This window comes from Hypanus sabinus, chromosome 13 (assembly GCF_030144855.1).
Source record: "Hypanus sabinus isolate sHypSab1 chromosome 13, sHypSab1.hap1, whole genome shotgun sequence".
NCBI classification, from domain to species: domain Eukaryota; kingdom Metazoa; phylum Chordata; class Chondrichthyes; order Myliobatiformes; family Dasyatidae; genus Hypanus; species Hypanus sabinus.
The window spans coordinates 90,188,687-90,214,959 of record NC_082718.1 but is presented as its reverse complement, the minus strand read 5'-3'; the positions used below and the strand labels follow the sequence as shown (position 1 = coordinate 90,214,959).

General features: G+C 38.0%; 2 protein-coding genes across 6 annotated transcripts in view; one reads left to right on the top strand and one right to left on the bottom strand.

The window, feature by feature from the left end:
- The window catches only part of LOC132404110 (protein phosphatase PTC7 homolog), a 29,094-nt gene extending 24,658 nt beyond the window's left edge, over nt 1-4,436 (bottom strand). The window contains exon 1 of the mRNA XM_059988155.1: nt 3,921-4,436. Within this exon, the coding sequence (XP_059844138.1) occupies nt 3,921-4,122 (202 nt within the window). The 5' untranslated portion in view covers nt 4,123-4,436. The remainder of the gene's footprint in view (nt 1-3,920) is intronic.
- A 60-nt stretch (nt 4,437-4,496) lies between these two features.
- The window catches only part of tctn1 (tectonic family member 1), a 48,169-nt gene continuing 26,392 nt past the window's right edge, over nt 4,497-26,273 (top strand). For 3 of the 5 annotated variants that reach the window (XM_059988151.1, XM_059988150.1, XM_059988152.1), the window contains exons 1-6: nt 4,530-5,116; nt 7,088-7,208; nt 9,308-9,414; nt 15,607-15,764; nt 17,358-17,445; nt 24,568-24,680. In XM_059988151.1, the coding sequence (XP_059844134.1) occupies nt 4,885-5,116; nt 7,088-7,208; nt 9,308-9,414; nt 15,607-15,764; nt 17,358-17,445; nt 24,568-24,680 (819 nt within the window). In that variant the 5' untranslated portion in view covers nt 4,530-4,884. Of the gene's footprint in view, nt 5,117-7,087; nt 7,209-9,307; nt 9,415-15,606; nt 15,765-17,357; nt 17,446-24,567; nt 24,681-26,273 lie in introns of all 5 variants that reach the window. The other 2 variants (XM_059988149.1, XM_059988153.1) reach the window with 2 other exon arrangements.

Genomic DNA, 26,273 nt, shown 5'->3' with positions numbered 1-26,273 from the left:
AGATGATCTTGGAAGAATCTGGGTCATTTCATGTCTCAGGATTCAAAGAATGCATAAGTTATACAACCTTGAGATTTGTCTGCTTACAGGCAGTCACAATCCTCCATCTGCGCCTGGGTTGAGTGTCGAGTTAGCGACTCGACCTCATTAAAAAACCTGGAGCGGTATGGGCTCCGCCAGCTTTCAGATGCCCAAGACACGCCGTACGATGAGCAATCACTAAAGAGATCAGTGCAAAAAGCTTGTCATGACGACACCCTGACAACTCCACCAGGAGTTAAGGGTGCATGCGCAATTTGTGTGTGTGTGTGTGTATATGTGTGTGAGAGATAGAGAGATTGACTCAAACTTGTGCTCATGGAACAATGTTCATCACTGCTGAATTCCACAGCCATAAAGCAAAGAACTCGAAAGGACCCTATTAAAAAAACAACTAACAACCAATGCGCAGAGAAAGAAAAAATACACAAATCATGCAAACGATAGAAGTGAACCAAACTGAGTCCTTAGATCTAAATCCCCAGAGCAGCCCAGAGTAAGCTAAAGCCTTCATCTCAGTCCATCATATCAGCGGGACAAACCACCAAGAAGCTCGCAGACACAAAGCACAGCAGCTGGAGCAGTTCACAGCCTCCACCTAAGGAAAGAAAAGGAAAGGAAGGAAAGGAAGAAAGCTAGCACCAATTGAAGACTCACCAGCAGCAGCAATGATTTCACTTCAGAGACATAGTCTATTTACAGCAGGCAACTGAAAGCCACCTTCACAAAAACCACTAAAGTCTAATGGATAGGGTAAGCCAACTTCAGCATCCTCAGCTAGGCCATGCCACTCTCAGGCCAGGCATAGGATTCCCAACTCCAATCTCCAACATTGCAATGGAACTGTGAGTAAAATACTGATATGGATGAAGAATTGACGGGCAAACAGGAAACAAAAGATTAGTAATAAATAGATTGCACATGTGGCAGAAAGTACTTAGTGTATCGCCATGGGATGAAAGCTGGTGTCAGGAGCAGCAGTATTACAGCATAGGTGTATGTGCTACTAAAATAGAGAGGAAAAAAATCACACAGGAAGAATGCACACAACTTTAGTAACTAGTTACCCCCCACCCATCAGTAAGAATGCTTGTTTAAAATTAAGCATTTTAATTTGGAGTTTTGATTAAATGGAGCTGAAACCCAACTTGCAGACACTGAAAATCTTAAAATAAAAACAAAACACTGGTAATACTCAGGTTAGACATCTTCTATAGAAAGTGAATAACAAAAAATGTTTCCGATAAATGACCTCTCATCAGAACAAATTTTCTGTCCAATTCTTTCTGATACTCAACTATCCGCCTGAAACGTTAACCTTTTCTCTTTCCCTCTCCACAGCTTCAATGTTTTGTTTTTATTTTGAATAACTGTAGTTGGAAACATTCAAACTGTAAAACACAAAAGCTGCACAATTAAGAAAATATAACTTGGTTATCCACTTTTTGTATAGTTGTGCATGTGGGCAAAAGGGCACTAAAAATTTGCACTAACAGGAATCACTGTGGAAGATAATGATATCATTGCAGCAACTATGGAGCACAGAGGAAAATGGCTCTGGGCTGGTAATGCAGTAGCATTGATGATCTAGACATGTATAAATCCCATCAAGGCAATTTAAATTCATTAATTTAAATAAATCTAGCAAGGAATATAGCTAATGGTGACAATGAAACTATCCTGCAGTGTTACAGCAAATCATAAACATGAGAAATTCTGCAGATGCTGGAAATCCAAAGCAACACACACAAAAAATGCTGGAAAAACTCAGCAGGTCAGGCAGCATCTAAGGAAATCAACAAAGAGTCAATATTTCAGGCCAAAACCCTTCTTCAGGATTAGAACGAAAGGGGGAAGACACCAGAATAAAAAGGTAGGATGGGGGGGGGGGGAAGGAAGGAGGCTAGTTGAAAGGTGATAGGTGAAACCAGATGAGTGGGAAGGGTAAATAGCTGAAGAAGGAAATCTGACAGGAGAGGAAAAGGGGAAGACTAGTGGTAACAGAGAGAGGTGATAGGCAGGCGAAAAGAGGCAAGAGTCCAGAGTCTTAGCAGCCTACCTGGTTCAGTAATTTAAATCAGTAAAGGAAGCTTGTTATCCTACATGTTCTGACTCCAGACATAGAACCATGATCCCTAACAGCTAGGGCATCAAGAGTCATTAGTAATAAAATTCGTACTTTGAGCAGATGAACTCTTCCAAAAGGAGACCGAAGGCACTCCAGTGCAGGCATTTGATAGGAAGAACCAGTGAGGAGGGATGGAACATAGAAACAACAATGTACTGAATTAAACTAGTGATTAAAAGCCTAACTAAATTTGCTCCTTTAGCCCAAGTCTGCATTCTTCCATTCTCTACATAAAGAGAATGGTTATATGCCATTTCAGTTCCCCTTCCCATAATGATGATAAATACTGGCCTTGGTAGCAACACCAGATCCTGAAAAATGAATTTTAAAATTCTTTACAATATTTAGCTCCTTCTTTTGACAGCATGGCTAGACTGAACTGACAGCTAGTCAAGTTTCACAAAGAACCACCAACCAGCTGACTACAGTGAATTCTAGATTTCTTTGCTTGTGCTACCAAGGTATCCAAAATGCTGGAGATCAGTTACATCAGCTCTCCTGATCCATCCTGAACTCAATAGAGGCCAAGGATTTTACATCTAGCCCCTCAGCCTTACATGGATCAAAGCTGGCCCATCCGGCCTGTTCATTCGTTTTGTAAGAGTTGATGACCTTCATTATAAAAGAAAGCCTCCCCCAGTGTGCTTTATTAATTTAATTTTCATTTCAAAATCAAAGTAGCTATATGTTACCACATAGTACCTTGAAATTAATTTACAGGAGGATAAAGGAATACATGAAAAGCCATATGTAAACAAAAACTAACAAATGTGCAAAAGATAAATTGTGCAAATAAAAATACTGAGAAGAGTTGGGAGAGCATTGGAGAAAGTCCATTTACACATTGAATGCAATTTAATTGCAGTTATTTAAATTGTCTTTGAAAGTTTATAACTGTCAATGAGATATTTATAAACAGTGGAAAAGACCCATGGCAACATCAACTGTCAGAATGCCATCAGGGCGGTCTGTTCCTTTCCGATCTTTGTGGCCTAGGAAGGGCTCACACATTGCTCCATCTCGCGGAATGGCCACGCAACGTTGAATGCATTTGTGAAGTTCAGCTCATTGGATCAAATGCAATTAAATGAAATTAACTTTCGTAACGAAGTTGAAGGCATTCGCGTTCATATTAAAGTCGATAACATTTTCATTTAAGTTATATAAACTGATATCCAACATGCACTCTGCTTCATTTGAATTTATAAATGCGGAAGTCATGTTCAGAAGCCTAAATGAAGAAATATGTGGTTTGAGTTGCAGTATCTTAACTGTTGAAATGCTCAGTGAAAACTACTTGACGCACAAACACCGGCAAAATTATACCTCAAACAGGATCATAATCTAGATGAAGAAAGGCGGAGTACTGGCTCAGCCAATTAGAAGCTATTTTAGTATTTTGGATCGCAGGGTTTTGTTTAAACGAGAAAGGGCAAGATTGAGAAATGGTTGAAGTTTGCGTATATGAAATATTACCTACAATTTTTGGCCCCGGAATGACAAGAGACCTCGGGACTTGACCGTTGGCACTGTGACTTATAGGTTAACCGGTTATTTAAAGACAAACGACATTTTAGACGGCCTTACAACCATAACTCATTAAATCGAGTTTTTCTAAGCCCGGTGATATCGAACAGGCCTGTGTATTTTGCCATGAGAGAGTTTTGCTTTCATTTCATACGGGATTTCCCTTCCTTCGTTTTAGTTTACCGAAAAATAAGTCATCAACAACAAAAATAAGTGACTTGCTCACCCAAAACATCGGCACTCCTGTGCTTGGCTATGAAACACGCGTCGTCTCCGTAGCACATTCCTTTCTTTAAAATCCCTTTCCTGAAGTCCTTCCCGAAGCCGCAACTGGCCGTAACCAGGCTATAATCCCGAGAGTCCGTCTGGGAAAGTCCTCCCAACACCGCCCTGGCCACCAGTCTTCCACAGGACAAAACCGAGAACATCCCCGCAAGCCCGGGACCTCGGCGACCTTCCAGCCCACGGTGACTCTCTCCTCACGAAGGGACCTCGCCGGCTCGATCACTCACACGTCGTGAAGGAGGGGGGGGGGGAAAGGGAAGTGTAAACGCAGCCGACCCGCTCTCCTCCTTCCCCGTCCACCCGCGTGCTTATAAAACTCTTTGCCGCTCAAAGTCGCCGACCGAGGTGGAGCGCAGCGCCGAAACTCCGTCTGGCGATCGCCATCTTCCTCACACGGAGCACGAGCACGCGCGCACACACACCGCGGTCTCGCCTGAACCTGACCGAGCTCCCGGTGCAGCTCGAGCTCGCCGCTCTCGTGACTCCCCGGCAACGTCACTGGCAGGGACCCTGCGTCATCCGCCCGCTCTGACGCCACCATCGCCTCCGCCTGACCGCCGTCGGCCTCCAAAAATCAGTCAATCAAAAACAAAAGCCCACCAACGCGCGTGCTTTTTTTTAAAAAAAATTTCAACTCTAAGATTTAAAGTAAGAAACTCCTTGCGTGCGGTTTTGCCGTCGAAAATTCCTGACGAATTGCTTTTTCCAAAAAAAAAGAGAGCGGGGGTTTTCCTCACAGGATTATAGCATTGCACTAACGGATGTGATTTATTTACTCGCGTTGACAAAACTTGTGTGGAAGTCGAGTCCTATTGTGGCAAATGAACGGTTATTTTTTCTGCCAGTCCTCCCCGGTGGTGTACAGGAAGCGGATGTTGGCGGTTGTTTAATGGTTGCCCACAGCGATGGACGGGTCGGTCTCCCTGTGGATGGTTTGGGCATGGTTCCTCGTCCAGGGGCCGACCGACGCGGTGCTTGAAGTGCGAGCCGATAAATTCGCGGAACGAATCAGCACTTCGAGTCCCTCTGGCAGCACCGAAAATCCCACACATACAACAAAACCCAAACCAACTACTCAAGTGGCCCCAAAGGTGGCTCTGCCCCGGGCAAGCAACTTGCCAGATCTTAAAATAAACGGTAGGAAACTTTATGGTTTTATTTAGCTTGCCTGCTCTTAGGATCACTTCACAGAATCTTGCATTGTCAGCAGATTTTCGCGAAATTCACTGCAAGTCCTACTTTTGCTGTGAGAGCTTGAAATAGCAAACATGATTCGTAATGCCGGCGTTTTAATTTTCCAATGATCTCTCCCCTTGGCCTCTTAAATTGTTCCAGTAACATTTCCCAAACAACACATCATCTCACCTTACATGTTGTAGTCTTCAGGACTCAACATTGAGTCCCAACCATTTCAGATGATCAACATTTCCAGTCTTTGATTTCCCGCTATAATTCACTGTACTTGCATGCCCACCACCATGGACATTTTTATTCATGAATCCCCTTCACTGTCATACTTCATTTGTACAGTCATCCCAACATTTACTCCATGATTGCTGCCTGTTTGGCTTTCTATTATTGTTTAACAAATTTGCTCGGATTCTTTGAGGGTGGAATTGGGGAGGGCGATGGAGGGGAACCTGTAGATGTAGAATATTTAGACTTCCAAAAAGTTTTTGACACGGTACCATATGAGAGGTTAGAGCATTTATTAAAAGCCCATGGTATCGGATGAAGTGAGTTATAATAGATTGAGAACTGACTGTCTCAGGCAATTGGAATAAATGGGTCCTTTTCAGACTGGAATAAACAAACTAGTGTACTACAGGATTAGTTCTTGGCTTGCAGTTGGTCACTGCTTGCATTATTGACCTGGAGGAAGGAACAAAAAGGTAAGGTTTCCAGATTTGCTGGTGATACAAAATTAGGTGGGAGGGTGATGAAATCCTGCATGTAGATAGATTGGGTGAGAGAGAAGATGGAATTTAATTAGGGGAGTTGTGAGATCATACACTTTGGTCAGAGAAATCAATGGCAGATAATTAGCTAAATAGACTGCAAGGAAGTGAAGAACAGAAGGATCTGGATGTTCTAGTACATGAATCACAAATGCTATCAGGCAGGTCCAACACACAGCTAAGAGGGCAAATACATGATCATGGCTGACCTATGCTAGCTTCCTCTTCTCTGTTGAGAAGGTTGAAGTTTAAAAATAGGGAGGTTTTGTTGCAATTTTACTGGGTGTCAGTGAGGTCTCACCTGAACTGCACTCAGTTCTGGTCTCCTTGTCCAAAAAAGAAATGTAGTGACACTGGAGGCTGCAGAAAGGAGATTCAATAGGGTAATTTCTGGAATGAGAGAGCTATCCTACCAAGAGAGTCTAAATAGTTTGGGCCTGTGTTCCTTGGAGCTTAGAAGAATAGGGTGAATTTATTCAAGCATATAAAATCCTAAAGGGAATTGACTGGGTAAATATTGGGGTGTATACATTCAATAGACAATAGGTGCAGAAGTAGACCATTTGGCCCCTCGTGTCTGCACCACCATTCTGAGATCATGGCTGATCATTCACTATCAATACCCAGTCCCTGCCTTGTCCCCATATCCCTTGATTCGTGAGAGAATCTCCATTGAGGGTATATAACAACGAGAATCTGATAATTTAAAGGTGAAATATGTAGAAATTTCTTTTCACAGAGGGAACTCCTGGTGGATGGTAGAAGCTAGATCATTAGAAGTAGTCAAACTGGAGGTGGAAACATATTTTTGCTCTATTAAATTTTTGCACAGTATTGTAGCAGGTAGCACTTGTGCTTTGCCAGGACAGGTTTCTGGTAAACTCAGGGGTCAGTTACCTTTATCTGAGAATAGATGGGGTGTTGGTTTAATCACCCATCTAAAAATGAGCTCTTTAAATAATGTAGCACAGTCTTGGGAATCCAATGAAGTATCTGCCAAAATATATGCTCATTGACTAAGCCTTGAAGAAAGTGTAAGTGCTACCAGCTATAACTGGATTACGGATAACAGTTATTTGTTTAAGGATCAGTGTTTCTTAACTTAAAAAGTCATTGCTAAGGTAACAGCAGTATAATTTTGCTTTTTCAGTTCGTACTTTGTGTGTCTGTAACTTACTAGTTGGACAATGTGATGTAAATTGCTGCTGTGATCCAGACTGTATGTCATCAGATCGATCTACCTTCTCAACCTGTGATGTCCATATTGTCACGTAAGTTAAACTGGGAAATGGGTTAATTCATCTATTACTTACACTTGTATTGAAAGCAATTACAGCATTTCTACTTGTAACCAATAAATATAGTATATCATCAATATAAAATGTAATTTGAATTATTTTATTGATGTGTGATTCTACAGGCTGGAATGAAATGACTGAAGATGCCCACAAGGTGTCTGTGCCTTTGCTTCAGTATCCACACCCATCTTCTGCCATCTAATTCTATGTTGTTCTTTCCACTTTCCATGTCACTATCATACTTGATTTATGATCCTGTTTGGAGTTTCCAAATCTTGAAGAACTGATATAACATTCAAAACCATTTTTTTTTGTTAGAATGAATCAGTGTTGAAGTTTAGCATCTTAATTTATTATCACCTGAAAAATCTGTCTAGAGTCCTTTGGATCTTTGGGCAAGTTATTTTGTGATCGTGAAAGTGCAGGCTGATGGAAGGTGGATTATTTTCTATGCATTGAACGTAGCCTCATGTGTGGTACCTTGTTGAAGGTCTTCTGCGAATCCAAGGGCACAACGTCAACTGGTTCTGTTTTGTCTATCCTGCTTGTTATTTCTTTAGAAATTTCCAACAGATTTGTCACACAAGACTTTCCCTTGAGGAAACCATGCTGACTACAGCTTATTTATCATATAACTCCAAGTACCCCGAAACCACATGCTTAAGAATTGATTCCAGCATCTTCCCAACCACTAAGGTCAGACTTACTGGCCTATAATTTCCTTTCTTTTGCCTCTCTCCATTCCTGAAGAGTGGTGTGACATTTGCAATTTTCCAGTGTTCTAAAACTATTCCAGAATTTAGTGATTCTTGAAATATGATTACTAATGCCGCCACAATTTCATCAGCCACCTCTTTCAGAACCTTGGGGTGTACACCATCTGGTCCAGGTGACTTATCTACCTTCAGACCTTTCAGTTTCTCATTCCCCTTCTCTCTAGTAATTTGAACCTGGCATACTGGCAGTGTCTTCCGCAGTGAAGACTGATGCAAAATATTTATTCAGTTCATCTGCCATTTCCTTGTTGTCCCCCGTTACTACCTCTCCAGCAATCCAATATCCACTCTCATCTGTCTTACATTTCATGTTTCTGAAGAAACTTTTGGTATCCTCTTTAATATACTTTTGAACGTTACACACAAGGTTCTGTGCTGAACCCTTTCTGTTTCTCTCTTAAATGTTTTTCCTTGACATCAGAAAATTGAACTCTAGGTGTACACAAATGACCTTGTTCTTTTTTAAATTCTTCTGATTTGTCTGATTTATCACTATTTCAAACGCAAATTATATGATACAAATGGGATTTAAAAAAAAATTAAGCCATTGGGTGGATTGATAGTATTTCTTATGGTCCCAATCCCAAAGCTTGCCCTCTTATTCTATTTCTCTTCATCACAACTAGTTGAGGTTAAGCCAGGCTTTTTTAAAAAATTAGTATGTTGTTTGATTATGGGATGAGATTTCAAAACAGCTCATGAGTAAGTACTATTTCCATTCTATCTTGAAGTAACTCTCAGCTCATCCATCACCATTTTGCTTGCTGACTTCCTTACACTGGCTCCTCTTCTTGTGCTCATATCTCATATTGACCTTGACCACCTGCCATCTCATATATCTTTCCTGTGCTTTGAATTGCCTGCCATTGATAGTTCAGTTCTCATAAACACATAGGAGGAACACCTATATCACTGCCACCCAGTGGAACATGAGTTTTGTACCGGTTTGAGATGTTGATCTTCGAAGAGCTTGTTTTTCAGAAGGCAGAAAGGTGTGCAGACTTTAACTGTTGCCTCATTAGCAAAAGTCTCATCTAGCAATCTACAGATATATTGGGGAGGGGAGCTCCTGAGAGAGTAATTGATTATGAATGTTGTAATATACTGGGAAAGAAATTCTGGTCTTATTCTATTGATCAAGCTACTGTGTTTTTCAGTTTAGGTATAATTTCAGTGCTTGATCTATATCACTATTAAATGCCACCCACATTATTTTAATTCCTTGATGTCCATTTATTCAATAAAAGTTAAAACATCAATTGATAATTATATCAACATTTCTTGATTTCTGTGCAGGGGTGACAATGAACTTTGCAGACAAGATGCAGCAATGTACTCTACAAATAGTAGTGAAGTTGTGACTTTGATCAACCCCAACCTATTCTGCATTGAGACAAACAACTGTAAGTGTATTTTTTGGACAGTGTATGATGTATATCATAATTGTTTTAAAATGCAATGCGAGAGGTCTCAAGATGGCGCTTATGGAGTAAACCGCTTTTGGCTTTGCTCCAAACCTTTTACGTCTTCTTAACCTACAAACACCCCTTAAATGATCTTTTTATACTTATTCTAAAGGGGTTTAAACATACAGAATTTTTCTTTTTAACTATTCGATCTATTTTCAACTCTCTGAAATGTCTAAAGTAAAAGAATCAAAACAGACGAAAGAACCGATAACTTTAGAAACTATTGTAAAGCTTATAGAAGATAAATTTGCGGGTCTGGAGAGAAAAATTACTGAACAGCTTTTTGCGTTTGATGAGCGTTTAAAATCATTCGAAGGAGAACTTAAAACACTTTCACTGGAACTACAAAAACAACAAGCAAGTATTTTGGTACTTGAAGAAGCCGCTCGTAAGAAAGAACATATTATCGAAACTTTGTAACACGAGCAAGCTTCGACTTCTCAACAGATGGATCGTTATAAATCTAAAATTACTGATCTTGAAAATCGCTCTCGAAGACAAAATCTTCGGCTAATTGGGATTCCGGAAAAATTTGAGAGCAGTGATCTTACCGTTGTCTTTTCTAAACTTCTAATGGATGTCTTCGGTTCAGAAGTTCTGGACTCTCCTCCAATAATTGATCGTGCACACCGTATCTCTCGCTATCATTCTGATTCAGATAAACCACGGCATGTAATTCTCTGGATCCATTACCCTCGTATCAAAGAGCGTCTGATTCGGGCAGCTCGGAAAAAGGGTATGATTAACTTTCAAGAATTTAAATTTCGTATTTTGGAAGATTATAGCCCTGAAGTTTTAAGGGCAAGAATGGCTTTTAGACCGGTTATGTCAAAATTTCACCAGGAAGGCTACAAGCAAGCGCTGTTATTTCCAGCACATCTGAGAGTTACTTCTGAAAATGGAACTGTTCGGCTGTTTAAATCTCCAGCGGATGCTCAAAGTTTTTTGGAACAATGACACTCTATCGGATTGACTAATGTAATAATTAGTCTATAAATTTCGATCTCTTACAGAATGATGGGTTTTTTTTAAGTATGGTTGACATGTATTTTTTATATATTGTAAAAGTACTCTTTTTTTGGTTTATTCTGATCTTATTATTTTTTATATTTTATTAATCTATTAACCTTGAAAATAACTGATTAGGGTTCCTTTTTTAAGTTTGTATAAGCTTTTTTATATTTTTAACATTTAAATATTAAGATTTTTTAAAAAAATGGCGTTTCTTCTTCCCGACAGACTCTAGTGCTTGGAACGTCATATCCGTTTTGATGAGTTTGAAAGTTTTAAACTCTCATTTAAAATACTAATTTAGTAGTATTTATTTATGGGTTTTATCAATTTAATTTTTTTAACCCTTTTGTTTTATATATATAATACTAATTTTATATTTTAACTTTTGTTATATTAACCCTTTCTTATAATATGGGTTGTTTGTATTTTTTTCAATTTTTTTTGTCTGAGTTGCCATCCTGAGACACGGGGGTAATTTTAATATTAGATTGCCTGCTTGCCTCTTTTTGGCTTTTTTCCTGGGGTGGAGGGAGCGGAATTTTTCTTTTTCTTTTTTCTCTTTTTGCTTGCTTTTTGCATAGATTTATTTCATGGGCCTATATGAAACTACAAAAATGGTTGCAGTGCCGTGACTTCCGGTTTCTCCTTGAACTCACTTCCTTCTTCCGGGTTCATGAGTTCACTTTTTTTTTAAACTTATGTGTTAACTGTAATAAATATTGTTAATTTGGATAGGATTATTAATTTTGTTTCTTGGAATACTAATGGTTTAAATCATCCGATCAAACGAAAAAAAATATTCAAAATATTCCATAGAATGAATGCCAATGTTATTTTTATGCAGGAGACTCATGTAAGGAAGGTGGATAGTCAATGTTTTTTTAGGTTTTGGAAGGGCCAACAGTATCACGCAAATTCGCAAGCCAAAGTAAGAGGTGTTCCTATTCTTATAGACTCATCAACTTCTTTTATACATCATGAAACAATTTCAGATCCACAAGGTAGATTTTTGCTTATTACTGGTCTACTTTTTAATCAGAAAGTTGTTTTAGTTAACGTTTATGCTCCAAATACTGATTGTCCTGAATTTTTTAAATGCTTATTTACATCCTTTCCTAATCTGAATCAATATAGACTGATAATGGGTGGGGATTTTAACTGTTGTTGGATAGATCCAACAACTGTGATGTTTTAACTGTGATGGATAGATCCAAGCCTACCAAAACTCTTCCGAATAAATCGGCTTCTCTTATTAACTCTTTTATGATTGGTTCAGCTATTTGTGAAATTTGGCGTTTTCTACACCCTAATGACAAAGGATTTTCATACTTTTCCCATGTTTATCATAATTACTCAAGAATTGATTACTTTTTCATTGATCACCATTTACTCACAGATGTTACTGATTGTAAATATGACTGTATTACCATACCTGATCATGCACCTCTGAAGTTATCTATTAAAATAACGGATTCATATATCAATGCTAAATTTTGGAGGTTTAATCCTATTTTATTGCAGGATTTAGACTTTGTTAACTTTATTAAACAACAAATTGATTTGTTTTTCTCAACAAATTTTACAGCAGAGATCTCTAGTGGAATTTTGTGGGATACTTTTAAAGCATATATTCGTGGACAGATTATTTCATACTCTGCTGGAGTTAGGAAACAAACTAATTCTAAAATATTAACATTAGTTTATAAAATCAAAGCAATTGATAAGATTTATTCAATGACCCCTAGTAAAGAACTTTATAAAGAAAGAGTGGAACGTCAAATGGAACATAGTTTATTATTATCCTCTTCGATTGAAAGTCAGTTAATTAAATCAAAAACTCAATTCTATATGCATGGAGATAAGTCTGGTAAATTATTGGTAAATTATAAACATTTACCATATAAAATTGTTACAGATTATTTTACTTACCTAGGTATTAAAATTACTAAAAAACAAAGATTTATTTAAGGTTAACTTTTTACCTTTAATTGATCAAATTAAGCAACTTGCTATTAGGTGGTCTCCACTATCTTTGTCATTGGTTGGTAGAGTTATTGCTATTAAGATGATGATACTACCTAAATTCTTATATTTATTTCAAGCATTACCAATTTTTATTCCTAAAGCTTTTTTTGATACTATTGACACTAAAATATCTTCTTACTTGTGGCAGAACAAAAATCCTAGATTGGGTAAAAAATATTTACAGAAGCCTAAGAAGGAGGCTTTACCAAACTTAAGATTTTACTATTGGGCAGTCAATATGCGGTATTTAATATTCTGGACACAAGAATGGACTATAGCTACTTGCCCACAATGGGTAAATTTGGAATGTAAATCTGTGCAAGATTTTTCACTGATTTCAATCTTAGGATCTTCATTTCCTTTTCTTTATTCAAATTGAATAAACAGATAACTAATCCTATAGTCAGATATACATTACGAATTTGGTTTCAATTTGGTAAATTTTTTGGTTTGAATAAATTTATTTTATCATGTCCTATAATATCTAATTATTTTTTTCGGCCTTCATCTATGGATCAAGCTTTTCTTTTATGGAAAACAAAAGGTATAACATGTTTTCGTGATCTGTTTCTGGATGATAACATTATGTCCTTTGAACAGCTATCTAATAAATATAATTTACCTAAAACCCATTTTTTTTAAGATATTTTCAAGTTAGAAGTTTTTTGTATAATGAGTTACAGTCTTTTTCAAAAGAATGTCCATTGGACATTACAGATAGAATTTTAGCTCTTAATCCTTATCAAAAGGGTTTAGTAGCCATCATTTATAAGATGATCATGAATTTACAGTTAGATGTATCAGAAAAAATTAAGAAGGAATAGCAAGAAGAGTTGCATTGTCCTATATCTACTGAGCAATGGGAAAAAATTTTATTATTGGTAAATTCATCCTGTATTTGTGCTAAACATGCCCTAATACAATTTAAGGTTGTACATAGAGCTCATATGTCTAAGGATAAACTGGCTCGATTTTATTCTCATCTTAACTCAACCTGCGATAGATGTCATTCTGATGTTGCTTCATTGACTCATATGTTCTGGTCTTGTCCTTGTTTACAAAATTATTGGAAAGATATTTTCAGTATTATTTCAAGAGTTTTAAATATTAATTTTCAACCGCATCCTCTTACTGCAATTTTCGGTTTACCAATGACGGTTAATAATCGTTTATCCGCTTCATCTCAACGAATGATTGCATTTGTTACATTAATGGCTAGAAGATCTATTTTATTGAATTGGAAAGAAATTAATCCTCCAACTGTATTTCAGTGGTTTTCTCAAACAATTTCTTGTTTGAGTTTAGAAAAAATTAGAAGTGTGGTTTTTGATTCTTCAGTTAAATTTGAAGGAACTTGGAGACCTTTTATTCAACATTTTCACATGAGTTGAATTGTCTTTTCCTAAACCTTACTTATATTATCCTTAATTAATTGGATGGAGGTTCGGAGTTATTGGCACTACTGTATATGTACTTAATATTATTCAATGGCCCATGTTGGTTAGTTTTTTTTTTGCTTTTTTTCCCTCTTTTTTTTGGGTTTTTTCTTTTTTTTTCTTTGTTCATTAATGTTCTGAGTTTGAGAGGTTATATATTTTTATTATTACGTATCTGAATGTCTATTTAAACTATTAATTATGTACTCTCAAACACTTTGTATTCCTGTTTCATTTATGTTTGTTTAAAACTAATAAAAAGATTTAAAAAGAAAAAGAAAATGCAATGCAAAATGGCACTTAACTTCTACACTTGTTAATAATGCTGCATAACTGAATGATCTTGTTTTTATGTATGGCAGTGAAACACAGGATTTCATATATGAGATTTTTTAGTGGAAACTAATATGCTCAACTAGTATCGATGATCTATTTGTGCTTCATTTATCAAGTGTTCATTATATTTCAAATATTGAAAAAAATCTTACTGTAATTTTCTTTAATTGATCTAATTGAAAATAAATTGACTTTTAAAGAATAATTTAGGAAGTAATTTCTGCACATAGCCTCCAAATTCTGATCTGCTTTTACTGAGGCTCCTATCTTTGCCTGTATAGATGATATGAATAGTATTACTGTACATAAAATGTATATTGTAGTCATGTGGCACTGCTTCATGAGTATTTACAAAAATATTGTACGATAAATTATTCTAGCATGCTGATCACTCTCACTCTCACTCACACACAGGTTTTAAAAAGCATTTAAGTGAAGACAGTGATTTTGTTCTTCAGTCACGTTTCCAAAAAAAAACTAAAAGGGGACTTTTTTTTTAGATTTTATGCAATATAATAATTTTTTTTTAGTGAACCCAGTAGATTTCAAAAGAATGCTGGTAGTAAAACTAGGTGAGTTTCAAGTGAGCACTGGATACAGAAGGGAGCATGGGTCCTGGTGTGTGAAAGGGACTGAGGGAATCTGCATTCAGTGACCCAGATACTATGCCGTTGAAGTTTCCATGTAGTCGGATGGCAGATTGTTGTTTTTCTGTATTTAGATTAGTTTTTTTCACAGTTTATTTATTACATTATGTATTTATTATTTGATGAAATATGGCAAATAAACTTATTGATCTAGAAGATAAAGACCAAATTAGAACAATAAAAGTACTTTAAAAAATTAATGAAAACTTAAATAATTGTAATGGCACCATATAAACCTCTTATAATTCTAGGCACAAAACAGAAAAGAAAAGCATCCTTTAGACATGAGAAGTGGCAGATTCTGGGGTCTGAAGCAAAACAACAAAGTGCTGGAGGAGCTCAGCAGTTTGAGCAGTGTCTGTTATGTGAGAGAAGGGGCAGGACAATAATCAATGTTTTGGATGAAGGGCAGGATCTCAAAACAAAATGCTGCTGGACACAGTTTGTTTTTTTGCGCCAGCTTCCAGCATCTGCAGTCCCTTGTGTGTTCAAGATAAAGCATCATATCTGACCAATGGTTGCAGCTTTTGTAAATGAAGGCATATGTTTATAGTTTTCACCATTTCTTTCTGAACAACAATATATGTGTATATTTTTAATATTTAAGTTTGTTTTCAAATGTTCTAATCTACCTTTTTCTGTTTGTATGTTTGTGTTTTAATCCTCAGACAAGAAAGGCTCATCGTTTTTTGCCCCAGAAGTGCCAAGTACTAGTAATTTTAACAGTTTAATGAAACAGTTCAGTGGTTTTTCCTTCAGTACTGATAAAGCGTCTTCAACTCTGTCACCTACAAGTGTATCCAGTTCAACTTCAAGTAGCTATCAGGTAGCAATATCTAGTCTTCTGCTAAATAATACTAATTAGGTTTGAATTCTGCCTTTTTTCGGGTCTCCATTTTTTGAGCTTTGTACTAACACTATCAAAACAGTTGTAGTTGGTCTTCTTGATTCAGACTATCAATTTTGTTTCAAGTATGTTCCTTAAAATTGATCACTTGATTTTTGATGCGAGATACAAAATTCCGGACCCTGCAGGTTGTTCACTTGGATCACATAGTTCTTTGTTAAAATTTAAAAGAGTATTTTGAAATCATAAAACTATTTAAATTCAGAAAGTAGCTAGAGGTAAAGATCAATATAGATAAATGTAACTAATCTGTTAAACTTAAGGACATTATAATTTTTTTTGATAAGTTAGAATCAAGAAGTCAATTTTCCATATTACCTTTATCAAAGTGCCAACTTCCTTATAAGTCTTCAGCTTCCCTCTTGGCTTTCAGTTATCTGCCAAGGGAAAGATATCCTCTTTGTTCATCCTATGTAGGCCATTAATAATGTAATCATCCCACCAAAATCTCCCCTCAGGCACCTCTGTCCCAAAGGAAACAAAATCCCAGCCTAGACACCTTTCCTTATAACTGAACCACTCCACGCTGTGCAACATCCTTGAAGATCATTATCTGAGCCTGTTTTAGCAAGTTTTTCCTGTAATGCGATAAACAGAACTATGCAGTACTCTGCGGCTTAACTAGCATTCTACACCTCTTCCAAAGAAAAAAAGAATCCCATATGGTTTCTTGAGCTCTTTATCTATTTGCCCTGTAGATATATCGAAGTACCTTTAGTTTTCCTTACTTTAATATCCTTTCATATTTTGTATATTCTATTAACTTTAATGCACATGAAATGCTGTCGCAGGAAGGCAGCATCCATCATTAGGGACCCTCACCACCCAGACATGTTCTCGTCTTACTGCTGCCATCAGGAAGAAGGTACAGGTGCCTCAGGACTCACGCACCAGGTTCAGGAACAGTTATTACCCCCCCCAACCATCAGGCTTGAACCAAACGGATAACTTCACTCAACTTCACTTGCCCTATCATTGAAATGCTCCCACCACCTATGGACTCACTTTCAACGATTATCAATTTCATGTTCTTGATATTTATTGCTTGCTTGCTTGCTTATTTATTTATTTATCTATCTAGCTATCTATTTATTTATTGATTGATTGATTGTTGTCATTTTTCTCTGCTCGTATTTGTACCGTTTGTTGTCTTTTGCATGCTGGTTGAACACCCAAGTTGGTGTGGCCTTTCATTGATTCTGTCATGGTTATTAGTCTTTGAATTTATTGAGTATGCCCACAAGGCAATGAATCTGAGTCGTATATGGTGACATGTATGTACTTTGATAATAAACTTACTTTGAATTTAATTAGATGATACTGCATTTCTATAGATTGAATTTCATTGACTACGTTTCTCCTACTTAACCTATCCATTGATATTTTTCTGAAGCCTATAGCTGTTTACATTGCGTGAATATTTTGTATCATATGCAAATTTATTTGTCATTCTCCTTACCTATTTTTTAAATCTATTATTGATCCACTCACTGCTTTATTTTTGAACCCCAGTATGGTATGCCTATTAAAGTCAGAGGAGGTTATCTGAAGCTTCCTGCTCCTTTGGCAACAACTACATGCACTGACAACAACCCTGCAGGTAAGAGAGGGGCAGGGCAATTCAAATGGGTTTAATTTAAAAAACAACTATTTCTAAAAATCATTCAGTTATTGTAAAATTGGGGTGATTATTTTAACTTTTTTGCAACATTGGGTCAGAAATAGTTCACTGGGCAACAATCCATGCCGTATCATTCTTGTGAACCTCCTCAGGTTCTTCTCCGATACCTACACATCTTTCTTGGATAAGGAGCCCAAAACTGTTCACAATACTCCAAGCGTGGCCTGACTAATGCCTTATAAAGCCTCAGCATTACATCTTTGCTTTTTTTATTTTAGTCATCTTGAAATGAATGCTAACATTGCATTTGCCTTCCTTCCAACGGATAAAACCGTGCACCTCTGATTTCTGAATTGTTTCCCCATTGAGAAAATAGTCTACACCTTTATTCCTTCCTCCAAAGTGCATGATCACATACTACCCTACAGTATATTCCATCTGCCATTTCTTTGCCATTCTACTAATTAGTCCCCCTGCTTCCACAACTCTGCCTGCACCCCCACCTACCTTTGTATTTTCTGCCATCTTGACCACAAAGACATCTATCTTGTCATCCAGATCATTGACATATAATGTAAAAGAAGTTTTCCCAACATTGACCCTTGTGGAACACCACTGATTACTGGCAGCCAAACAGAAAAGGCCCCCTTTATTCTTACTCTTTGCCTCCTGCCAGTCAGCCAATCTTCCATCCATATTAATGTATTTCCTGTAATACCATGGGTTCTTATCTCATTTAGCAGCCTCATGTGTGACACCTTGTCCATGATCTTCTGAAAATCCAAGTAAACAACATCCACAGATTGTTCTTTGTCCATCCTGCCTGTTATTTCCTCAATAAATTGCAACAGATTTGTCAGGCAAAATTTTCCCTTAAGGAAACTATGCTGCCTTTGGCCTATTTTATCAAGCGCCTCCATGCATCTCAAAACATCAACCTTAATAATGGACTCCAGAATATTCCCAACCACTGAAGTCGGACTAATGGGCCTATAATGTCCTGTCATTTACCTCCTCCTTTCTTATAGAGTGGAGTGACATTTGTTATTTTACAGTCCTCCAAAACCATTCCAAAATCTAGTGATTCTTGAAAGATCACTACTAATGCCTACACAATCTCTTCAGCAATGTCTTTCAGAACCCTGGGGTATATCTGGTTCCAGTAACTACTTATCAGCTTTTCAAGTATTTTTTTCGTTAGTAATAGCAACTACACTTACTCCTAACCTCAGACACTCTTGAACTTCTGACATAACGCCGTGGTGACTTCCACAGTGAAGACTAATGCAAAAATACTTATTGAATTTGTCCACCATTTCTTTGTCCCCCATTAGTACCTCGCCAGTTTCATTTTCCAGCAATCCGCTATCCATTCTTGCCTCTATTTTACTCTTTATATATCTTAAAAAACACTCTGTATCTTCTTTTATGTTATTGGCTAGTTGCCTTCTGTTGGTTTTTTAAAAGCTTCCAGTCCTGTTGCTGTTAAGTGCCATCAAGTCATAGTTGACTCATGGAAACCCTAAATGATAGTTGCCCTAAATGTGTTTTAATCCTCGCAAAGATGGCTCATTATTGATAATGTTGCACTCACAGTTGTCCTTATTGTGTCCATCCATCTGAATATCAGCCTTCCTCTCTTCACCTTACTGAGCATGATATCCTTTTCCAGGGAGCAGTTTCTTCACATGATGTGCCTGAAGTTCAATAGGCAGAGTCTTGTCTTTTGAGCCTTCAGAGAGAGACTTGGTTTGATCTCACTTAGGACCAGTTTGTTTGTTCCGTGACAGGTCCATGAGATGTGCTAATTTTCCTCCAGCACCCCAGTTCAAAAGCATCGATACACTTCCTATTCTTCTTTACCATCTGACTTTTACATCTATATAATGTCGTTGAGAACTCCATCACCTGCACATGCCTAATCTTTGAATGTAGAGATAGATTTCTGTTCCCAAGGATCTTCTCTAAATCCTTCATGGCTGCTCTGCCAAGGATGATTTCTCATTAGGTTTCTTGGCTGCTTACCGCTTCGGTGTTAGTCATTGGTTCAAGTAAGTTGAAACTGTCAACCACTTCAATTTCTCCTCCATTGAGATTGAAATTGGTTGTGCTGCCAATAGTCATAATCTTATTGTTCTTCAGGTTAAGGTGCAGACCCATCTTGAGACTATGTTCCTTGATGTTGGTTAGCGGTTGCTTCAGGTCTTTTTCGTTTTCAGCCATTATTGTCATGTCATCAGCATGAAGATTATTGATGATTTTGCTGCCAATTCTCACTCCTCAATTCTCCCTGTATACTCTTGCTTCTCTGAAGATTTGTTTGACTTACAAATTAAACAGGCAGGGGGAAAGAGAATACAGTCTTGTAGTACCCCTTTACAGATGCTGAATCATTCTGTTTCTCTTTGTTCAGTTCAAACTTGCATCTTGATTGATGTAAAGATTTCACATATGGACGATCAAATTTTCTGGTACAGCCATGTATCTTAATGTGATCCATAGTTTGTCAAAGGCCTTGCTGTAGTCAATAAAGCACATATAGATGTCTTTCTGGTATCCTTTCGTCTTCTCGATAATCCATAATAATCACAATGATGTCTTTTGTTCCCCTTCCTTTCCTGAAACCAGCTTGCACTTCAGGAAGCTCCCACTCCAAATAAGATTGAAGTCTCTTCTGAATGATCTTTAGTGAAATCTTGCTGGAATGAGGGCGATTGAATGATAATTTTCACACTCTGTCGAATCACCTTCTTCAATATTGGTAAAAACGCTGATTTCCTCCACTCACTTGGCCATGATGTTGTCTTCCGGATCAGCTGACAGAGCATCATCAGTATTGCAACAGCTGTGTCTGATTGCTATGATATTTCAATTAGAATTCTATCAATGCCAAGATCTTTGTTCTTTGGTAAGGTTTTTAATGCTGATTCAACTTCTTCCTTCATCACTGTCGGCTCCTGATGGTAAGATATAAGGTGATATTCGTGATCCGGTTGATCTTACTGGTATAATGACTCACAGTATGCCTTCCAGCGTTGTTTAATCTTCTCAAATTAATTAAGCATGGCACCTTGTGCATCTTGTAGCATTCCTGTGCGAGGCTGGAATTTTCTCTTCATTTCATGTAGCTTTAAGAAAACTAATCTTGTCCTTCCTTTCTTATTTTCCATTTCTACTTCACACTTGTTATTGTAGTAGTTTTCCTTGTCTTGCCTAGTGGAATATTGGAAAGCTACTACTACCCTTTTTCCCTTAGTTTTGACTTCTTTCTTGTGTGATTTTCAGTTTCTTCACTCATCCAAAGCACCCACATACTCCAGTGCAGACTTGGAAACCATTAGTGTGGCAGATATGGAATGGGACTGTTAAGTCCCCACAGAACCTACAGAAAAGAAGTAAGAGGAGTACAACACTCATCTCCTCGCCATGGTTATAGACATGTACTAATCAGTGGTATCAATGGGCAACTTACACAGCAGGAATGATGACGAGACAGAATTGTTACCTGTGCTCAAGGGAAAGCCCCACTCAGCATGTAGATCCCATGCCTTATAACTTCTCCACTTGCACACGGTGGCAAAGAGAGTATAGGGAGCAATGTGAACGACGGTTCGATTAAGGCTTGCTTCCTGAAGCTTTGTGTTATAACAGATCCCTGGTATCAAAGCTGTATGAGAAACGCACCAATGTGCCCATATTGGTGTATGTTATATCAGGCTTCCTTGCAGTTTGATCAACACAAGCTTGCCTCTGACTGCAACTACAGCAGACCATGGGCTGTAAACAAAAGAAGCAAGACACCTACACTGGACAGCTTATAATGCAGTATAAGTTGAACTATGAATGTTTTATGAGGAAAGGTGCTCATCCAGTGGGTCATTTCAGAGGTAGCTGCACTCAGATGTGGGATGTAACTCCAGGTGAAAGACACATAGTAGGTTCCCCTCCACCCGAAGGTGCATTGGACGCACAGACCATCCCCTTAGCGGACACCTGGTGGCAGTGTGGTAAGGAAGGAGGTCTACGCTTCCCATCAATTGGGCACGTGTTATGCTACTTCAAGAAGTTATAGTATCCCCTGAAGTACTCTTCAACACTGATATCTCTGAACAGCAGACACTATTGCAGAAAAGAAGAAAATATGAACCCGACTCGACGATCCGGATAGATAGTATAGGACAGCCGAAAGGTATACCTAACAAATTTAAGGTGAGAAATGAGATTGCTGCAGGCTTCAAAACATTTCTACCCTTGATAGGAACTATTAAGAATGTTGAATGGATAAATTATATATATATTACAATCAGCAAAGATTCATCAACTACACCAATGATGCACTGGAGGCCTTGGGAGAACAGTTAGATGCAACTAGCAAAATGGCGTGGCAGAATAGACAAGCATTGGACTGGCTGTTGGCAGAAAAAGGAGGAGTTTGTGTGATGTTTAGAGAGAAGTGCTGTACCTTTATACCAAATAACATTAGTCCAGAAGGATCGTTTACTAAGGTAATGTATAAGTTTAAAAGTCTAAGAAAGGAAGTTAAACAGAATGCAGGGTTCGGACATCAGGTATTTGACTGGTTAGAAAGTAGACTCGGAGGATGGGGAGCAAGGCTGACTAAAATGGCAATAACTGTCAGTATTGTATTGTTGAGCTATGCGCTTGTGCTGTGCTGTTCTCTTCCTTACCTCAAGTCTCTTGTAGTGCGTGCTGCAACCAAACAATTTCCGATGCTCATGGCAATTACTGAAGCAAGCATAGTGGAGAAAGAAGCACCGAAGATGTATTGTTACAGCCTACAACACCTGCAGGATGAACAAGAGCAAAACAACAGTATGGGAGTAGATTGTAAGGGCTTCTGAGTTTTTTTCCCCTGTCTCAGGTACAAAGGGACAGGTTTTTGGTTCAGCAGCCCAAGGTAACAGGGAGAGAATACTTTGAGGTCTTGGCGCAGAAAAATTATAGGTTAACCCGAGATTTGGGAATAAATGCTTGAGTTTACTGGGGCTTTTGTGCGCGTACTCTTAGTCTTCTTTCTCTGTGTGAGACCCCAAAGGGGGGATATATTGGAGTATAAAGTTGCATTGTTTGCTGTGTAACCAAAACTATGTAGTCAGCTTTGTATTTGCTATTTGCTATGTATGTATCCAATTTAGTAGGAGAATGAAATCTCTGTATTGTCTTTGTACTATCAGTGACTTTAACACTTGAACACATCAGTGACTTAAGAATGTAGCCAAATAAGAAGATAATGGTGTGTTAATTGGAACACATTAGTGACTTAAGAATGTTGCCAAATAAGAAGATAATGGTGTGTTAATGAGAGGCTAGCTAAGAGATAATTGTGGCCAGGGATGAGGTAACACATGGCCCAAAAAGTAGATTAGAACATGATTAAGTTAATGGTGTTACGATAACTGGAGAACTTACCAGCAAAGATAGAGAGGTCCGTTGAAGTCTGATGTCACTATTTTCAAACATTTTTATTGATAAAGGGACATAAAAGTAGGGTTAATACAAACATTCAGATAGTGCACATCGTCAACACTCAATCTAAAGCGCGGGTATAGTTATAATCACCGTTAAGAAGTGAGCTCTGCTGGTGTCTAGGGGTTAATAGATTGTCCGTTGGAAATATAAAAGTCCCTCAAAGTCTGCAGGCCTCAGCCCTTTGAAAATCGCTGGGTTTTTCCGTGGGGCGACCGAGAGAGAGAGATTGGGGGAGGAGAGAAAGAACTTGCCGATGAATCTTCTGTGAAATCGGGGGAGCGTTGGTTTCCTCTCCCCGATGTTAGTTAAAAGCGGTTTTCTGTGATTCCAGCCACAGATTCCAATCCCGGAATCTAATGCACGTGGCTTCCTTCAGAATGGCTTCCCGCTGCTGCGGGAACACTCTCGTGTCTTCTTGATGCGTCTGAGGGGGCTGTCTCCCTGAGACTCTCCTTTATACTTCCTCACGGGGTCACAGGTGTCAATCAGGTTGTGATGATGCAATCTCTCTCTCAACCAGCCCACCTTGCCCAAGGGCTTTTCACGTAGTCTCCATGAGACAATAGTCGCTGTTGTCTTTATTCTGTATCCCTGGTGGGACCTGCAATTTGGCACGTCTCTCTCTCTCTCTCTCACCCCCCCCCCCCCCGACTGGGTCTACTGACCCCCCCCCCCCTTTCGACGGGTGCTCTTGTGATTCTCACAAAGGAGGGGGCTGGGATCATAACAATGGGTAGAAACAATAGTGGGAAGTTTGGAGCTAATGTACTGGTGATACGCAACTGTAGACCGATTGGATATGCTAATACAACTAAACCAGGAAATTGCTATAAAAAATGCTATGCACAAGGATCGGTGGGGAATCAGCAACTAGCTCACTGACTGTCTCAGCTTTGGTTTGCAAATTAAAGTTTAACACTTCTTGAAGAATCTTCTGCGTCTCCTGGTTGTTTGTGGGGCACAAGAAACCACGACACTCCTCTCTCATGCCTCTGTTATTACTTTAACTCCATTGTAACATACATCGAGCTTCTCCCTCAAACTGCAAGGTGAATTCTATCATATTTTAGTCACTGCCTCATAAGCATTCCTTTGCCTTAAGCTCCCTTTTTGTGCCATTCAAGGGTGATAAGTTTATCTAAAGCCATTTATGTAGGTATAAGGAATGCATTGTATAAGGGTGCTTGTGAAGTTAAATAACTGCTGCTGGACCTGCTGAATTTCTCTGGAAGACTGTGATGAGGAAAGCTATTTAAATATGTATATATATAATTCATTCCTTATTTTGAAGCTAACATCAACAATTAAAACTTAGAAAAATGGGACTCTGAGGGAGTTTTGTTGGCCATTATTAATCAGAATGATGTCAACAAATTGCTTGCCATGAAATGGATCAGCTTGAACTCTTTAGGTCTATAATAGTGTGTATCTAACACAAAAGCAGAGTAACTTCATGCCCTTCCATGTATTTCAGTTTTGAATCTGTCAATGAGATTCTGGTTTTCTACATAACCTAAGGGTGCAGGGGTATCCAAGAAAACAAGTCTGCATTATGATGTATTTATAGTGTTTTAGTTAGTGATGTTTGACTCTTATTTCTTTGTATCTTAGCTTTTTTGATAGATCAAACAACACACTGCAGTCGAAGGATACAGAAATCAACAAACTGCACAAGTCTTCCAGCATTCAGTATAAGCAATTACCTGAATGTAAAAATTCTTCCAGTAAGTTTTCCACAGTTTAATATTTCATGTTCAGTGATTGTTCCAAAATGTAATGTACAAACTAATGGGATGAATGTCACTGAATTTTGATAGTGTTCCCAATTGAAAATTTTAGAGTTCAGTAATTGAAATGACTGTAAGTATGAGACATCAGACAGTCATATCTGGCACACTGCTTCATTATTGGACAGACACGGAAACCAATAGTAGAGCCCAGGCTCACTAAGATTTCCAACTTTATAGTGACCTACAAAGGAGGAAAATGTACTTTTTAAAATGTCTTGCTTCTGTTTAATGTTTTTAATTTGTAGTGTTTTGCTATTGTTATTGATTTCAAAGACGTTAAAATGCCTAGCAGTCGCCACTTTTGGCAAAGTCCAGCCGCAGCTTTATCTTCTGTCATGCTTGGTAAACTCAGCACTTGTACCAGTCCCACAATCTCCGAGTTTACCCAATCACTATTCTGACCTTAGCATTGACCTCGAGAGTATAGGGTTGCTAGCAGCCCAGTTAAGTATGGGCACAGTGGGGAACAAGAATGGTGACTGTGGGCAATAGGTCAAGCCTATCAAGATCTGGGCCAGTATTCATTAAATAACGAATTCATCATTAATATTAATTAATATTCATTAATTATACATGTAGAAATGAACACAAGTTCTGTATGCACCTATATGTACGGTGGATTCAGGTTAATTGAGCCATTTTTAAAATCAGGGTAGCTGTTTATTTGGGAAAACTCAAAGAGCAAAACCTAATTGAGGAAATAGCTGGGATTCTCTTTGTTTATTTGGGATACAGTGCTGCTTAACTGGGACAGGAGACTGTTGCCAAACAGCATCAGTCACCTTAGATTCTACACCGTGCTCAGAGCAAACAGTTTTTAAATAGGGTCAGTTGTGTATGTTTGTGTTCAAAAAGTAGTAATTTTTATCACTGATAGTTAGCAAGAAAAAAAGTAGAGAGACAATTCAGAACTGTTTTGCTCAGTGCAGTTTCAAGCAATCAAGCTTGGAGATCCAGAAATGACCTGGAGTGAAAATGAAACTATACCACTACTTCAACATGTTAAGAACTATGAAGAATTTGAAGGTATCAACAGTCATCTTGAATGTTACATTGAAAATGAAGATTTGGAAGATTTAATCATAGAAAGCATTGTATGAAGGCAGTCCATAATCTACACTAGGTCTGTGCTAATTTTGTTCGTTTACAGTCAATCAGAAAAACACGGCAGCATATATTGAATGAATTCTTCTGTCAATAACTATCATGAACTTCTACATAGTTTTATAGTACTGTAGTAGTATTGATAGTGTTCTAATTTGTTCTATATTTCATTTAAATACATAATTTGTTACTCAGATAGTAGTTTGACTTTTTTATTCCTTTTTATCTATATCCATGAAACTTTGGCTAATTGGGGCAGCCACTTAATTGGACCAAAATGTGCTGGTCTGAATGTATCCCAATTAACTGGAATATGCTGTTGTGTGTTTGTATATATAAACTGACCGTGGGAAGTGCCATGTTGTTTAGTCACTTGTGCCTTGGCAAGTTGATTCTCAGTTCATAAATTTAAAGTAGAAAGCT